The sequence below is a fragment of the Zonotrichia leucophrys genome, chromosome Z, assembly GCF_028769735.1.
Source record: "Zonotrichia leucophrys gambelii isolate GWCS_2022_RI chromosome Z, RI_Zleu_2.0, whole genome shotgun sequence".
NCBI lineage: Eukaryota > Metazoa > Chordata > Aves > Passeriformes > Passerellidae > Zonotrichia > Zonotrichia leucophrys.
This window is the reverse complement of record NC_088200.1, coordinates 9,504,197-9,521,955: the sequence shown is the minus strand read 5'-3', so window position 1 is coordinate 9,521,955 and position 17,759 is coordinate 9,504,197. Positions and strand designations below refer to the sequence as shown.

At 59.8% G+C, this 17,759-nt stretch overlaps 1 protein-coding gene across 1 annotated transcript; it reads left to right on the top strand.

Moving 5' to 3' along the window:
- Positions 1–6,445: 6,445 nt before the first annotated feature.
- On the top strand, positions 6,446–17,759 carry NPR2 (natriuretic peptide receptor 2). The gene is made up of 22 exons (XM_064735474.1): positions 6,446–7,175; positions 11,920–12,119; positions 12,204–12,317; positions 12,600–12,735; positions 12,827–12,921; positions 12,998–13,130; positions 13,241–13,325; positions 13,409–13,529; positions 13,948–14,022; positions 14,178–14,255; positions 14,378–14,482; positions 14,750–14,821; positions 14,899–15,058; positions 15,132–15,287; positions 15,367–15,535; positions 15,648–15,794; positions 15,965–16,088; positions 16,217–16,285; positions 16,374–16,548; positions 16,635–16,733; positions 16,825–16,916; positions 17,085–17,759. The coding sequence occupies exons 1-22, from the start codon at positions 6,446–6,448 to the stop codon at positions 17,136–17,138; spliced, it is 3,189 nt and encodes a 1,062-aa protein (XP_064591544.1). The 3' UTR covers positions 17,139–17,759.

The following is a 17,759-nucleotide window of genomic DNA, read 5'->3' as shown; positions in this document are numbered from 1 at the left end:
CGTGGGGAGAGCCTCTAGAAGCCACACCTCTCTGTGCCCCAGACCCGTGGTGGGACCCTAGGAGTGTCCTTTCAGGGCACCAGGTTTTGGCATCAGTAGGTTGGCCACGCATTCCTGCTGCCCTCAGCCCTGGCAGGGTGCTGGCACCCACCCTGGCTCTCCAGCACCCTGAATATCCCAGCATGAGTGTGCTGCAGCCCGTGGCTCTGCCTGGGCTCCCCTCAAAGAAACGTGCCAGGAGGTCATGGGGTGTTTAGGAAAACAGGCCTTGGCACTTGCTGGCCATACCAGGAAAATAAAAACATCCGGGCAGGCAGCCGCACAGTGCCTGTGAGAGGCCAGCACTCCATAAATCCCCTGGAGCAGGTGCTTTGTAGTCGGCACAAGGAAATGAGCATATTATTCAGCTTGGCTTAAACCCCAAAATGTTTCCTGTCCTGTGAGTCAGAAATAACCCTAGGAGATCATTCCTAGGCCACGCAGAAACCGCACCAGCCAAAAAATGCCAGGCACTTGTTGGCCTGAGGACTTGCCGGGGAGGTCAATTGTCCAAGCCCCTCATTTTGGAGGAGTTGCTGTAGCAGTGGCATGCCACCAGCACTGACTTCAGCATATAAATTGCCTGGAACACGATGAGGATCCACAGGGGACTGGTCCTGGGCACCTTGCTTCATTGGGATGCAGGGACGGGGAGAGCCCCAGGAGACCCTGAGGTTTTCTGTGTCCCAGACGGATACTGCAGGTCTCTGGCCTTGCTATGGTATCTGAAAGAGAGATTCCGCTGCACAGTGCATTGGCTGTTTTACTGCCACCAACAGGGCCATGCTGAGGTGATAGCCTGCTCTAGGAACACTCTGCAGGAAAAGCCATGAGTGGCTGGTGGCTTCATGGTGGAAGAGATTGCATAGGCATGGGACTGAGACCCCACATAGTCAGCCTGGGGATCCCAGAGAAGTTGGAGGGGAAAGCACTGTAGGAGCTGTCTCTGGCTTGCACAGGCACCACCCACCTGAAGTGGTTAATGGGTGACACTTCCTGTCCTAGTGCCCTGAAAGGACACTCCTAGGGTCCCACCATGGGTCTGGGGCACAGAGAGGTGTGGCTTCCAGGGGCTCCCTCCATGGACACACAGTGACAACCCTTGTCCTGATCCAGGGAGGTGACACAACTGCCACATTCATCCACAATTTTCCCTTTAAAATATTTGCCTTTGCTCTATTTTTTCCATTACTGGCACACAAACTTCAAATCCAAACAAGGAGCCCTTCAGACTCCCTGGACAGCAGAAGCACAGGAAGCTCATATGTGGAAAGGTCACCCCATCTATCTGCACCAGTGCTGGGTGCTCTGTGCCCACCTGGTCAAAGCCTCTCTGACCTTCTGAAGGTGCTACCCTCCCATTTGGGATGGTGGCAATGTGAGCACTGGCAATAGAGACCCCAGCAGAAGCCTGACCTGCACTCGAGTAGAAACGCGAGTCCCCAGCGGTGCCTTCTCCATCCCTGCCCTCTTTCCACGCAGCCTCCAGCAGGAAGGGGCTGCTGCCATCCATGCCAGCCCTCTCTGTGACCCAGTGCTGTTTGTGCCCTGGCACAGCAGTGTCTGCACAGCTCCTCCTGGCCCTGGCAGTGAGGACTGTGCTGCAGGCACTCACTCGTGGTGCCTGCCACGCTCTTTACAGCCACCTCCCGAGGCTGGCAGGCTTCTGGCTCCACTTTCAGCATGGAGGTGAAGGAGCTTGGCAAGGTCCATGGCCTTGTGCTGCTGCACGCCAGGAGGTGGAAAATTAATTGTCATCTCTAGGGACCAGGGGCTTGGTTGTGCTTGCCAGGGGAACATGGAAAAGAAGACTGGAATCTCAGGGGTGTGAGCCCCCCGGGGCAGACAAGAATAGCTGTGCCCTCAGTGCCCATCATGATCTGGAGCAGTCCTAGGACCAACATGTGTGTCACTAACAAGTGTTTGAGATCACTTAAAAAATCACTGACAAGAGTATCAGCAAAAACCAAATTTAATATTAAGTGGCAGCACGACAATGTTCATTGGCAAGATTCACTTATGAGACAGTTAAGGCACGTTGAGGAGAAAAAAAGGAACAACAAACAAAATCCAGGCAATCAAAACAGACATGAACCAAGAACCATCTAGGGGTGTGGGTGTATGTGTGGGTGTGTGGGTGTGTGTGTGTTTATGTGTCTGTGTGTGTGTTTAGGTGTCTATGTCTGTGTGTCTCTGTGTCTGTGTGTCTGTGTGTGTGTTTAGGTGTCTATGTCTGTGTGTGTGTGTTTGTGTGTGTGTGTCTGTGTGTGTGACAAAAGGCCTGTGAGGGCAAGGATAAAAAGGAATGTGGCCTAAAAGCTTAGCAGCACTCTCAAATTGTAACTTAACAATTTGACAGAGGAATAACACTTAACAGCATCTAACCTATGTAACTTAAACTTAACAATTTAGCAAAAGAACACTTTAGCAGCCTTTAATTTAGCTTATAACTTTTGACTTAATCTTGCTTACAGGCCTCAGTTACTTAAATCTGAGGTACTTAAACGCCTAAGAGAGCAGCATTTCTCCCAGATTTGCTGCAGCCTATGCACAGAGGCATGCACACGGACAGAAAGACAGTGCAAGCAAGGTACCTGTGAAAAATCCCCCTCAGAGGTCAGTGAAATGCTCACTTTGCGTGCTTTTGCATCCCCTCAACTGGGAAAGCCTCATGGGTATCTGAGAACAGCGATATTGTGCCCTTCAGGGAAGAAGAAAAACAGTTGCCAGCGCTGTTCATCAAAAACCCAGGAGCTCTGTGAGACAGCAGCAGTTCCTGGAAGCAGGAACTACTAACAGGGACTATTTCTGATAAGCTGAAGGAGAGCTGAGCCCAGGTGCTGTTTTTTAAGGCTCAGGCCTAAGGAGAATTTCTCAGATCTCAGTGCAGCCTGAAAAAGGGGGGATGCATCACCTCAGTGGGGCACCATGGACCACCACAGGCACCACTGCAGGCACCAGGAGCAGGGTTCTGGGAGTAGCCCAGAGCAAGGGAAGATTATCATCCCAAGGTGTGGGATGCCAGTAAAACTTATTGTGAGACCATGGGACAGGGAATGTGCAATGGAGCTAGAAAAAACCTAAGGTATGGTAAGTCTATGTGTATGGTGTGTGTATGGAGTGTATATAGTGTGTGTATGGTGTGTGTATAATGTGTGTATGTTGTGTGTATGGTGTATATGATGTATATATGGGGTGTGTATGGGGTGTGAGGTGTGTGTATGCTGTGTGTATGGGGTGTGCATGGGGTGTCTGTATACTGTGTATGGTGTATATGATGTATGTATGGTGTGTGTATGGTGTCTGTATGGTGTCTGTATGGGGTGTGTATGGAGTGTGTATGGTGTGTGTATAGTGTGTGTATGGTGTGTGTATATTGTGTGTATGGAGTGTGTATGGGGTGTATATGGTGTGTGTATGGGGGGGTGTGTATGGTGTGTGTGTATGGTGTGTGTATGGTGTGTGTGTATGGGGTGTGTATGGGGTGTGTGTGTATGGGGTGTGTGTATGGTGTGTGTGTATGGGGTGTGTGTATGGTGTGTGTATGGGGTGTGTTATGGGGTGTGTATGGTGTGTGTATGGGGTGTGAGGTGTGTATGTTGTGTGTGCTCTGTCCCCGCGCTGTCCCCGCGCTGTCCCCACGGGGTCCCTGTGCTGTCCCCGCGGCAGTGGCCGGGCCCCCTCTGGTGGCTCCCAGGCGCACACCCGGGGTCCCGCCGCACCCACATTCCCCATCAGGGGCATCTCACGCTCCCCATCGCTCCATAAGCGAATTCCCACCGGCTTCTCCCTGCTTCCCTCCACCCTCTCTGCTTTTCTCCCCCATATCTCTATTTTGTTTTACCAGAGTCCTTCCTCCTGGCGGCATCCCGCCTGCCGCAGCTCCTGCGGGAGCAGCACCTCCTCGCGGAGTGCTCGCTGCGGAGGCTTTTCCCACTCCGTCTCTTGTCAGCCCCTCTGTGTCCCCTTCGCCCGCGGCCTGTGCCACCGGAGCCTCAGAACAGGAGCCACAGGGCTGCTCTTGGGGCACCTGCAGGGTACAAAGGGTGCCACCATGTGTGCCCCGTGAGCGGGGGCGATTTCGCTGGCACTGTGCTCTCCAGTGGGACCATCACCCCCCCCAGCACCATGTCCAGCCCCACACTCCATGGGGAAGTTCTTCCAGATCTTTCCAGCTTCTCATTTCTGGATGTAATCGCTGTCGGTTGGATTTCACTGTCCTTCGGCTCAGGCTCCCCTGCCAGCTCCGTACCACAGCGGACCGAGATATTTATAGCCGGCAATGCAATCTCTTGGTCTCGGGTTGTGCCGAGCCGGGGAGCCGAGCTCCGTGACCCCGCGAGCATCTCCGCTGGTGGCGACACCTGCAGTGTGAAGGGCAGGGACAGCGAGAGGGACCGTGATTCCTGGTAACCCCAGAGGTGGAAGCACCCATGCCCGCGGTGCTGCTCTGCTCTGGTGGCCTGCCCCAAAATCCCAGAGAGGACAGCGACACCCTGCCCGCCGCTCAGCGCAGCATCCCGCAGCATCGCTCAGCATCTGAACCACACAGGACCTTGAAGGGCCAGTGGCACCGGCAAGACCTCCGGGGCCGCCGTGCACCCAGGGCGCTCCCCCGTGCTCCGCACACACAAGCATCCCGCCTCACACAGCTCTGAGCCGTGGGGAAGGGGCTGGCACCACCCCCAACACCCCCTCCAGTCTCTATCGCCCCCCACCCCCGCCCGACGGGAGCAGGCAGCAGGCTGGGAATGCCAGGAATGCACCGCAGGCATGCTGCCTCCGCCGAGCCCCCCTTGCCCCACCGAGGCGCCCTGCAAACAAACACTCGGCACCTCTGTGTCCCCCTTGGCTGGGCGGCCCCCCCATGGCAGCCCATGACATCCCCTTAGCCCCTTCCCAAATCCCCGGGAGGACCGGCAGCCCCGCTCTGCCCGCGCTGTCCCAGCCCCAGGGCGCCACGGGGGCTTGTGCAATGCTCATTGCACCCCGAGCGCTCCCCTGTGCTCCGCTCGTATACATCCACCCTCCTACCCACCACCCCACAGGACCGTGTCCCGTGGCAGAGGGACTGAAGCCCCAAAATCTGCAGTGACAGCTGTGGTGACATGCCCGTGTCATCCAGTCCCCTGCCATCCCCTGCCCTCAGCACCCCTGCCCCATCAGGTCCCTGTGGGACGGGTTCAAAGGCACCCTACACTGCTGGGCAAACACACCGGGTCTCGGGGACGGCTGGCTCCCCTGGGCATCCCAGCTCTCAAGGTCCAACTCCCCAGGTACCTCCCTGCATCCCAAATCCTCGAGGACATCTCCAACCTCCTACCCTTCCCCCAGGGGAGACACCCACTGCCAAAGCACTGGGAGCCCCCACTAGGGAGGCAGCCAGACACTGGGCAGCCCCTCCTCAGATTCCTCCTTTATCCGACAGCTTAAGACCTCCCAAAAATCCTTTGTAAGGACACTCACACTCAGGATATTTCCTCCCCTTCCAGCTGACTGTATCCCAGAGCCATGCATCCCTTCACATCCTCACATCCCTCCCCAGAGTACCCCTTTCCCCCATCATGCACATGCCCCGCATCTCACTGACTTCCCCAAACCCTGGGGATCCCCAGCCTGAGACATCCCCTCCCCAGTCCGTAGTCATTGGGGTACCCTAGAACCTGGATGCTCTCTCACTGCAGCTCCCGAAGTCAGGTACCTCTTTCTCAGCCTCCCACCCAGTGGGGACACTCCAAACCCTAATGCTCCCTCCCTGATTCCCCTCACTGACCCTAGATCCCACGTACCCCCTGTTCAATCCCTGGCCACTGGGAGCCGCCGGCTTTGGGGACTTCCCTCCCTTAATCTGCCGATGGGACCCCCGAGCCCGTCCCCAACCCCTCCACCAGAAGCCGAGCATCCCAGTCCCCTGCCCTCTGCTCCGATTGCCCCTCACTGCACCTCACCAGAACCAAAGCACACCTCCCTCGCTCCTCCACCCACTGGGGACACCCCGAGCGCGGATGCCCCTCCCTACCACCCCTCTCGGACCCCCTAAAACACGGCCCCCCCCCCCCCTCAGTCTCTGCCATCCAGGGGCCGCCGGACCCAGGCACCGCGGTCTCTGACCCCCCCCGGGGATCTTCGCCAGCCTGGAAGGCAGAGACGCCGAACCCCCGTCATCCCCCCACCCCCCCGACCAGCGCCCCGCTCCCCGCTAGCCCCACCCCTGCCCCCCCCTCTCCGGGGACACCGCCCCCCGCCCCGGCGCGGTGCCGCCCATCCCCGTGCCCGGCCGGCCGGGCGGGGACCGGCGGCGCCGCCCCCCCGGGGGAGGGCGGTCGGTGGCGGTCGGCGGGGCGAGGGCGCGGTGGGGGCGCCGGAGCGGCGGGCGGCGGCCGGGGCGGAGGAGCCAGCGCGGCCCATGGCTCCGCCGCTGCCGCTGCCGCTGCTGGCGCTGCTGCTGCCGCTGCTGCCGGTACCGACCGGCGCGGGGCGGCGGGCGGCGACCCCCGACGGGGCGCCCGCCAACTTGACGGTGGCGGTGGTGCTGCCGGAGCGCAACGTGAGCTACGCGTGGGCTTGGCCGCGCGTGGGTCCGGCGCTCAGCCTGGCTCTGGAAGCGCTGGAGCGGGGCGAGCCGCCTTTGCTGCCGCGGCCCTTCTCGGTGCGCGTCGAGTTCATGAGCTCGGAGCTGGAGGGCGCCTGCTCCGAGTACGTGGCACCGCTCAACGCCGTGGACCTGAAGCTCTACCACGACCCCGACGTGCTGTTCGGGCCGGGCTGCGTGTACCCCGCCGCGTCCGTGGGGCGCTTCGCCTCTCACTGGCGGCTGCCCCTCATCACCGGCGGGGCGGTGGCCGCGGGTTTCAGCCGCAAACGGGAGCACTACAGCACGACGGTGCGCACCGGACCCTCGGCACCCAAACTGGGCGCCTTCGTCTCCCACCTCCACGCGCACTTCAACTGGAGCGCCCGCGCCGTGCTCCTCTACGTGGACCGCAAGACCGACGACCGACCCTACTACTTTACCGTCGAGGGTGTCTACCAGGAGCTGCAGGATGGCAACAACCTCACCGTCACCGTCCACATCTACTCCCCCGAGGAGGGCGGCCCCGACACCGCCGTCCACTTCATCAAAGCCAACGGGCGCGGTGCGTGGGGTGGCGCGGCGTGGGGTGCGGGGGGGACACCGTGAGCACGGGCGGGATCGGGCTGAGCGCCCGCGGAGCGGGGGCAGCGGAGTGGGAGTGGGAGGAGGAAGGGAGAGCGGAGGGGGCTCCCCTCGGGAGATCTGCGTAGGGCTTGGAGGGGGGAGGCAGAATCCTCCGCGGGGCACAGCGAGGGGCTGAGGGTGAGATGGGATCTGTGGGGGCACAGTGCGGGGCATTGGACCCGTCTGGGGCACTTCAGGGGGAAGGATGGGGTGCAGCAAGGGCACTGGGGTACTGTGGATGACATGTAGGGTACAGCAAGGGGTTAAGGGAGCAGCAGGACACATCTGGGGCACAGAGAGGGGATGGGGATACAGCAGGACCGCTGCAGAACACAGCAAAGGGCTGGGAATACAGTGGGATGCATGTGTGGCACAAAAAGGGACCGGGGTGGCAGTGGGACCTGTTTGGGACACAATAAGGGGCTGGAGGGCAATGGAGATCCACACAGGGCACAGCAGTGTCTGAGAGGGCAGTGAGACACATGTGGGGCACAGCAAGGGGATGGGAACAGAGTGTGATCGTGTGGGGGTGCAGCAACAGTGCAAGGAGGCAGTGGCACCTTTGTGGGGCACCATGAGGGTTTGAGGACACAGTGGGACTTGAGAGGGGTGGAGAGAAAAATGGCGCCCGTGTGAGGCACGGCAAGGGAACACGGATCTGGTGGGACTCACATGGGGTGCAGTAGAGAGTTGGCAGAGTGACACCTGTGGTAGGGCATGGCAAGGGGCCAGAGGAAGAGTGGGACCCCTGTGGAGCACAAGGAGGGGCTGGAGGCACAGTGGGACCCATGAGGGGCACAGGGAGGGGTGGGCAAAATGGGCTCTCTGTGGGGTGCAGTGAGGATTGAGCACATTTTGTCACAGTGGGGCTGGAGGAGCAGCAGGACCTGCACAGGAGGTGAGTTCACAGGGGACAAGAGAGAACCTCAGCCTTTCCCGGACCAAACCCTATGTGATTGGAAGGGCCAGGATTCAGCAGGAGGAGGGGGCACAGTATCTCCCTCCTAGGCCCCAGTCCAGCCAACCTTTGCCAGCAATAGCTGAGGCACACCCTCAGCTCTTGGGACACATTCTGTGAGGAGCACCCTGTGGGAGCACCCCACCCTCTGTGTCAGCAGGATCAGGGTGACCCAGGCACGTCCTTAGAGGCTGAAGGTGATGGAGGGGATGTGGCTCTCTGGAGAATGTTCTCTCTGGAGAACATACCCAGAGAACCATGGTGCCAGCATACCTAGGTCGCGGTGCTCAGGCAGAGCCCCCAGAGTGGCACCTGGGCAGCCCAGGCTGTGCCTTGTCCCTGCTGCACCCCCACGACATGGCTGTGATTGCCTCACCCTGCTGATGGAGGGATAAATCAATCTGGTGCCTTGCGAGTGCCCCAGGAGAGCAGCTATATTGGGAGCGGGAGGAAATGGAGGGGCTTACAGAGGCAGCAGGAGAGCAAGGGCAGCCTGATGCTCTTTCATTATTGATGAGCAGGGTGTATCAATCCTGGAGTCAGCCACTCTGCAGTGCTTCTTAATGGATTCTGAGATGCTGTGTCATTAGGAAGGACATCTAGCCCGGATAAGTGGAGCCAGATGGGCCAGCAGGACTTGTGTTCCAGGCTGGGCAGGACCAGGCTGCAGGGGGAGGTGCTTTGGGGTACTGGGCTGGATTCCAGTCAGCATTGAGGCCAGTGAGGCTGAGTCCATGGAGCAAGCATCCCATGGCTGCCCCACTGGGATGGGAGATCTTCCCTGTGCCATTACCAGCCATGGGGTTTGGAACTTGTTATGGGATGAGGGCAAAGGACTCTGCAGGGAGAAGGGCTGAAATCAGTGATTCCCATCAACATTTCCATCTTGGTGCTGTAAATCACTCCAGTGGGAATCAATCCCTTGGGTGCAGGCAGGGGGTTGTGGCTGCTGGGGGAGAAGGCCAGGCAGGGGCAGAGACCTGAGGGCTTTCTAAGCTGGAGTCATAGTATCACAGGACCATGGAAAGGCTTGGGTTGAAAGGGACCTTAAAGGTCATTCAGTTCTGTTCCCCTGGCCTGGGCAGGGATGTTGAGAGGGTCTGGGCCTCTCTGGCCACAGCTCAGAGGTGGTGCCAGAGTATGGGGCTGAGTGCTTGGCCCCACAGGGTTGGGTGCTCAGGGCTGCAGAGATGGGTGTTGCTCCTATCCTAGCTCAGGGGTGTGGGGCAGGGAATGGAGACTTGCCAGGATGTCCCAGGGGTTGGCACTCCTGCATGGAACGGCAGGGAGATAGAAGCAGCGTCCTCAGCTGCATCCATGTCCATGACCTGCAGTAACACCATGTACCTCTTGGCATCACCTTCCTTCTCCGAAGTCATGGGCAGGAGTTTGGTGAATGTTTCCTAGAAAAAGCTGCTTCCCTGCCCCTCTTTGTACCCCTAACACTGCTGGTCTTGACAGTCACAGGTCTAATGAACGGGCACGAGGGGGGATGGGATTGCCCCTCTCACCAGTGCCTGGAAGACGTGCAGGGCCCCACGTCTCTCCTGCCATTTGCAAAAGCACTGATATAATTAGAGCTGTGGTTGAGAGAATTACCGGTGCATCTGCCTGCAAAAAGCCCAGGTGCCCTGCCTGGGGAGATGGCTGGGTGGTGCTGCTGGAGGGGAGTGCATTTGGTCTTCACCCCCACACTCCCCCTGGGCCAGCACCATGGTCTCTGCACTGCAGTGCCCTGTGCTGGTGGAACTGCTCGAAACTGGGACTTTCTGCCTGAACCTGGGATTTGCCCTCATTTCAGGGTTATCTTACATCATGCAGGGGTCAAGCAGTGTTCTGCCACCTCATCTGCATGCTCATGGTCCTGCCCCTTCCCTGGGACCTGGCACTCTGCCGCCTATCCAAGAGACACCCCCTAAATAAATCAGTCAGGGGTCTGGATGCACTCCAGCCTTGCAGAACTTCATTCCCCTTGTCCTGGGTGATGCTGAAGCTGCCTTTGGCCATTTGCCGGCCCCTGGGGGTGCCTGAGCCCCCTAAGGCACTGCTGGCCGTGCAGGAAGCTGCCAGCTGGAGGCAGCTGCCTGCCTAGGGAGAGCCCCAAGCATTGACCCTTCCTTCTGCACAGCTCATGCAGCCTGTCCCCAGGGAGCCATCTAGGCGCCGTCCATCCCCTTGCTTGGTGGCCTTTGACCAGGCAGGCTTTTGCTGCCGCCGCAGGGGCTGGCTGCCTGCGGTGTCCCACCATCTGCCACCAGCTGCTGAGGCTCCCTTGCCCCTGTGGCTCCCTTTTCTTGGTGCCTACAGTGGGGTGGGGAGGGTCCCATCTATGTCTTTAGGGGGAACCCTCAGGCTCTGCGTGTTGGGGAGGTGCTGAGCTGCCTGCCCTGGATGAGAAATCTGGGGACATTTCTTGATGCAGGACTAGCAAAGTGGAGAAGCTAAGAGTGTTTATTTGAAGTATTGCAGCATTCAGAGGGAACCATTTCAAACCCTGAAGCAGGCTGCTGCTCACACACAGCCCACAGTGCTGCGATTTCCCCCTCCCCCGTGCCCAGGAGCAGCTCCCCACATTGCTGTGGATTCCCTGTGCCCAAGGTGGCTGTGCTGAGTCTCTTCTCCCACCTGGGGGATTCCTCACTGCCCCTGTGGGTGATGCTGCCAGCCCTGCTGCCCCCACGCCTGGGTTCCTGCGTGGCTGGGTGCCTTCCAGCAGCAGAGACCCCTTCCCGGTGTGCGGCCCTTCCTCGCTTCCATCGCCGCCTCTCCCCGGGTCCAGCCGGGGCGCTGGGCCCCATGCAGAGGAGCTGTGTGTCGGGGCCAGCGCCCAAGCGTGACATTCCTCCAGCACCCGCTGCCGCCGCCTCCTCCGTTGCTCAATCCCGGGTTCCCAGCCAGACTGGCTGGAGCGGGGGCCCTGGTTTTCCGGGGGGAGGGAGGAGGCAGTGTCAGGATCCTCAGCGAGGGCACGGAGGGCCCCTGCTCGGGGGGTTCGGACGCTTTCAGGCGCCCGTCCTCGCAGCCTGTGATGCCCTGCGCCAGCGGCGTGCCAGCCCCACACCGCCCTTGGGTGGGCATCCCATGGGGGCTGGCCGAGCCCCCAGCAGAGGGTGGGGGCAGGTGGGACGTCCTGACGGGGCCCGGGCACCCCCTTGCCGTGTGGGTCACACCGGCGAGATGCTCTGTTTCCAATTAGCGGCCGCCGAAGGTGCTGGAATCTGGGAACCTGCGCATTCCTGCCGCACAGACAGCCGGCCACGAACCCAAACATGGGTTTGTCCCATTCCACAGCCCGGGTTCCCCAGGGGCCTCCGGCGCAAGGCTGCAGTGTCTCTCCCAGCCCCCCTGATTCCGTGGCTAGGGCTGGCATGGAGCAGCACGGAAACTGGTGCAGGGGAGAGACATCCTCTGGCTGGCTTTTGCTGGATCAGGGTGTGTGGGGTCTGTGCCTGGGGCATCCACCGCATGATTTCCAGCAAGTTTTTCCCTGTTCTCCTGTCCCCCTTCAGTGTGAGGTGATTGACGGGGCAGGAGTGGGTCAGTGCCAGAAGGGGCTGTGGGTCTGGCCATGGGTCGCAGGGAGGCAGTGAGCCAAGCCCTGCCCCATTTGCTTGCTCCATCATAGCCTCCCAGTGCTCCGGGGCTGCTCTGCCCCACCTGCCCCGTCCCTGGCTGTGCGCCTGGGTGTCCCTGCCCCGCTGAAGCCCCTGCCTCTCTCTGGCAGTGGTGTATCTCTGTGGGCCGCCAGAGATGCTGCGGCAGATCATGCAGCTGGCGCAACAGGAGAACCTCACCAATGGCGACTATGTCTTCTTCTACCTGGATGTCTTTGGGGAGAGCCTGCGGGGTGACTCCGCCCGTGACCCCTTCAAGCCCTGGCAGGACAGCCCTGGTCAGGACTCAGGACTGCGTGAGGCTTTCCAGGTGAGCTGTGCCCACCTGCCTGGGGACAGAAACCTCTCCAGCCTGGCCCCAGAGTGTGAACCAGGGTGATGTGCTTGATTGCAGATGGTGCTGGTGATCACCTACTATGAGCCCCAAAACCCTGAGTACCAGCAATTCCAAACCCAGCTCATCCTGCGAGCTAAGCAGAAATTTGGGGTGCAGCTCAACTACTCCCTGGTGAGTGAGTTCCCCTGTGTGCTGGGGTGAGTGAGTTCCCCTGTGTGCTGGGGTGGTGGGGTCCCTTCACACTTCACCAGAATGCAGAGGGTGGAACACAGCCACAGACAGTGCAAGAGGGATCATCCCTGGAGGGAACAGCCACAGGCACTGTCATCCCTGCAGGGGGCATGCTGGCCCCAGAGTGGTGATGGGGTGGTGGGTGGGTGCGTGGTGCTGCTGTGAAGATTCTGGGATGCTCCTGCGTGTGTGGCTGTGGGCGTGCTCAGATTCCCCCGGCAGATGAACCTGGTGGCGGGGTGTTTCTATGATGGGATGCTGCTGTACGCCATGGTGCTGAATGAGACTCTGCGTGAGGGCGGCTCCAAGAAAAACGCCACCCACATCATCGAGAAGATGCGGGACCGCAAGTTCCAGGGTAACACTGGGATGGGAACAGCGGGGCTGGGGGTGCCGTGGGGGTGGTGGAACTCAGTCCCCATCCCACCTGCATCTTAATTTTCCTGCAGGCGTCACAGGGCTTGTGAGCATGGACAGCAACAATGACCGAGACACTGACTTCAACCTATGGGCCATGAGTGACCCCAAGACCGGGCAGTATGAGGTGGGGAGAGGTTCCCCCTGGCTGGGGTTGGGATGGTGGGGTGTGGGATGGCCTCATCTCTCTCTGCCTGTCTTAGGTGGTGGGACACTACTCGGGTGTGGAGAAGCAAATCCACTGGCTGGGACGACCCATCCCCTGGGTGAAGGGGGCTCCCCCCTTGGACAACCCTCCCTGTGTCTTTGATGTGGATGACCCCTCCTGTGATAAAAGTGGGTGTCCTGGGTCCCCTCATCCCTTGGACCCCAGCAAGCTTCCATATGCATGCATGTCAGTCTGGCTGTCAGCTGGGCCACCCTGACATATCCTCTCCTGCCTGCAGCCCCCCTCTCTATGCTGGCCATCGTGGCTTTGGGCACTGGCCTCACCTTTGTCATGTTTGGCATCTCCAGCTTCCTCATCTTCAGGTCAGCACTGGGGGAACCTCTGTCTAATGGGTGGGCAGGCAGGGCAGAGGGGATGGGGGCCTGACCCCTATGTGTCCCCCCAGGAAGCTGATGCTGGAGAAGGAGCTTGCCAGCATGCTCTGGAGGATCCGCTGGGATGAGCTGCAGTTTGGAAGTCCTGAGCGGTACCACAAGGCAGCAGGCAGCCGGCTCACCTTGTCCCTGGTGAGAGGAGCCATCCCTGAGGCACCACCGTGCCCCTGTGCTGCCCTGTCATCCTTATATAGCTCTCCATTCCCTATAGAGACTTCCATCCATCCCTGCCATGACTTTCCATTTCCTTCAGAGCCACAGTAGATCCTTCCTCTACACAGCCCTGAATCCTCTGCGTAGCACCAAACTTCATCAAGTCCCTGTGTTGCCCTCCATCCCCTACAGACATACCTTGTCCATGTCCTACATTCTGTGCAGTGCCTCATCCTGGAGACTTCTCTTTTCCCACAGAGCATGCAGAGCTTGTCCTAACCCTTAGAGCCCATCCTGCACCATCCCCTGCACACCTTGGATGTCCCTGCCCTGCTCCATTGGTGCAGGTCATCCCTCCATCCCAGGGTTCCTCTCCCTAATCCCCTCCTTCCCACAGCGTGGCTCCAGCTATGGCTCCCTGATGACCACCCATGGCAAGTACCAGATCTTCGCCAACACCGGCCACTTCAAGGTCAGTGCAGCAGGCAGGGAGCTGAGCCCTCCCCCTGAAATGCCCCAGCTCTGCTGTGCTCCCTCCTGGCTACACCTCCATCCCGCAGGGGCTTTCGTCCCCTTTGCAAATTCATCCAGTGGACATTGACCTTTTCCCCTTCCCAAACACCCCAGGGCAATGTTGTGGCCATTAAGCACATCAACAAGAAGCGCATCGAGCTGACGCGGCAGGTGCTCTTCGAGCTAAAGCATGTAGGTCTGGGGTCTGGGCTAGGGCAGGCAACCTGTCTGGGAGTACAGGGATTGATCCTGGGCATGTGGGAGGCAGCAGGAACAATAGCTCAGGACTGTCTTGGGTCCACTTCCACCTGCAGATGCGAGACATCCAGTTCAACCACCTGACCCGCTTCATCGGGGCGTGCATCGACCCCCCCAACATCTGCATCATCACTGAGTACTGCCCACGGGGCAGCTTGCAGGTAGCAGGGCTTGGGGACACTGCAGGTGACACTGAGACATTTCATTTCTAGTGACCCAGCTGGGCTGCGTGTTGTGGATGGGGCTGTGGATGCTGGTGGCCACCTGAGCCCTCCCAATAATGCTCACAGCTGAGCTGTCCAAGCAGTTGTCAGAGGCCAGTGGAGGGGAGGGGGTGGGTGCTGCAGACCCCCGAACTGGGCACTTGGTGAGGCTTCCATCACCATGACCTGGGTGCCTGGTGGGGTCCACTCAATGTGCTACCGCAGGATGTCCTGGAGAATGAGAGCATCAACTTGGACTGGATGTTCCGCTACTCCCTCATTAATGACATTGTCAAGGTATCCAGCTGAGGGGTGTGAGGGGATGGGGAGAGGTGCCTGAGGGATATGAGCTTCACTGTGTCCATCTGTCCCAGGGAATGGCCTTCCTGCACAACAGCATCATTGGCCATCACGGCAGCCTCAAGTCATCCAACTGCGTGGTGGACAGCCGCTTTGTGCTGAAGATCACTGACTACGGCCTGGCCAGCTTCCGCTCGCCCAGCGACAATGAGGACACACATGCACTCTATGCCAGTGAGTGCCTGCCTGGGAGGACCAGGAGGATGGGGTGGCCCTGTCTCACTGCTCCATTGCTTTGTCCCACCAGAGAAGCTGTGGACAGCCCCAGAGCTGCTGCAGAAGGGACACCTGCCCACCCCGGGCATGCAGAAAGCTGATGTCTACAGCTTTGGCATCATCGTGCAGGAGGTTGCTTTGCGCAACGGCCCCTTCTACATCGAGGGCATGGACCTGAGCCCTAAAGGTGAGGATGGAGAGCACGTGTGTGGAGCTCCTGCCCCACCATGGAAGCCTGGTGCTTACTGTTGGCCACGCCCTGGCAGAGATCGTGCAGAAGGTGCGTAACAGCCAGAAGCCCTTCTTCCGGCCCTCCATCGACATCGGAGTGCACAGCGAGGAGCTGGCCGTGCTGATGGAACGCTGCTGGGCGCAGGAGCCGGCCGAGCGCCCTGACTTCAGTCAGATCAAGATCTTCATCCGTAGATTCAACAAGTGGGTGGTTAGCATATGGGGGTGGTGGCCCTGGGTGGAAGTGGGGACAGCCATGGGGGTGGTGGTTGGGGGGCAACTCTTCCTGCAGTGCCAACCGACTGCACCCTGCCAGGGAGGGAAGCACCAGCATCCTGGACAACCTGCTGTCGCGCATGGAACAGTATGCCAATAACCTCGAGAAGCTGGTGGAAGAGAGGACACAGGCCTACCTGGAGGAGAAGCGCAAGGCAGAGAACCTCCTCTACCAGATTCTGCCCCAGTGAGAGGGGGACACAAGGGGGTGTGTGGGTCTGAGGGTTGGTGTGGGTTCAGCATGCACCTGCTGCTGTGCAAGTATGGAGTCCCTTGCCAGCTCTCCGTGCTGGTGTGAGGCAAGGGTTGCAGGGGGAACAGTGGGTTTGGGGTGGAGCTCACCACTATCCTTGCCAGTTCTGTGGCAGAGCAGCTGAAGCGTGGAGAGACAGTGCGGGCTGAGGCTTTCGACAGTGTCACCATCTACTTCAGTGACATCGTGGGCTTCACCGCCCTCTCAGCAGAGAGCACTCCCATGCAGGTGAGAGCAGGACTTGGGGGGCAGCACCTCTGTGGGGCTGGTGGAAGTCTCACACCCTGGCAGTGCCATCCCTGGGGCTGGGGGGACATGTCCTCTCCCAAATGCACACACACCCTTGTTCCATATAGGTCGTGATGCTGCTGAACGATCTCTATACTTGCTTTGATGCCATTATCGACAACTTTGACGTCTACAAGGTGAGTGGTGTGGTGAGCAAGCACAGCCGCCCAGAGTGAGGCAGGCAGCAAGGAGCCCAGGTTGTACCTGCCCCCCTTGCCCCCACAGGTGGAGACCATAGGGGATGCCTACATGGTGGTCTCGGGGCTGCCGGTGCGCAATGGGAAGCTGCATGCCCGTGAGATTGTCCGTATGGCCCTGGCCCTGCTCGAGGCTGTCAAAACCTTCAAGATCCGTCACCGTCCCAATGACCAGCTCCACCTGCGCATTGGCATACACACTGGTGAGCCCCCATGCCGGCCAGCTGGGGGGTGCCTGCCCACGCGCCTGCCCGCCCTGCAGCATCCCCAAGTGCCTCTGTACCTGCAGGTCCCGTCTGCGCCGGGGTGGTGGGCCTCAAGATGCCAAGGTACTGCCTCTTCGGGGACACGGTGAACACCGCATCCCGCATGGAATCCAACGGCCAGGGTAAGCTAGGGCAGCTGAATCCAGAGCCACGGGGTGTGTCCTGTTCCCATGGCACCCAGCCATGTCTCTCTTGCTCCTCTGTACTACTCAGCCCTGAAGATCCATGTCTCATCTGCCACCAAAGAAGTCCTGGATGAGTTCGGCTGCTTTGATCTGGAGCTACGTGGCGATGTAGAAATGAAGGTGAGGGCTCAGCGATGCCATTGGGGTGCCAGCCCTTCCAACCATAGGGAAATGTGATGGGGAGGTGGGTTGGGGCTGGGACCCCTTGTTGCTCTCAGTGCTGGGGATGACACCCAAGGAGCAGCTCCAGGGGCAGGCAGGATCTAACTTGCTCACCTCTGCCTCCAGGGCAAGGGAAAGATGCGGACATACTGGCTGCTGGGTGAGAGGAAAGACCCTTAAGTCATTTGAGCCCAGTGGCTGTGGCAGAGCCCCCAGCTCAATGGGGCCACCAGTGCTTTCCGGTGCCCCAGGATGCACCGGCACCCCCCCATCCACCTGACACTGCATCCACCTGACTCTGCAGCCCCCCTGCTTCAGCAGGGCCGGGGCAAGGTGGGGCAGCGGCCACAGCACCGTCTGCTCCCCTCCATCAGCACCAGCAAAGCCCACCTTCCCCACAGCCTCTGCTGGAGTGGGGTAACCAGCCCCCATCCAGCCCGAGACCTTGTATTCCCTCCCACTCTGAGGTCTGCCACCCCTGCCCTCTCCCCTGTGGCTCAGCTGGCTCTGAGCTTCTCCGGGGCCTGGCTGCCCTGCAGGGCACTTTGCCCTCTCTTTTCAGTACCTTGCCCCCAGCAGAAGTTGTGCCCATGTCAACCCCTCCCTGGGGTGGGGGGAAATGGGGATTCCTGCCAAGACTGACTCCTTGGCCAGGTCAGGCTTCAATGCCGCAGCTCCCCCCCTCCCCAGTCTCCCTTTCCCCTGTATATAACCCCACCGGGTCATGTAAATACCCATCCCTCCTCCAGGTGTAAATATAGGACTTGCTGCAACTATTTTGTTGAAATACAAACTTCCCCA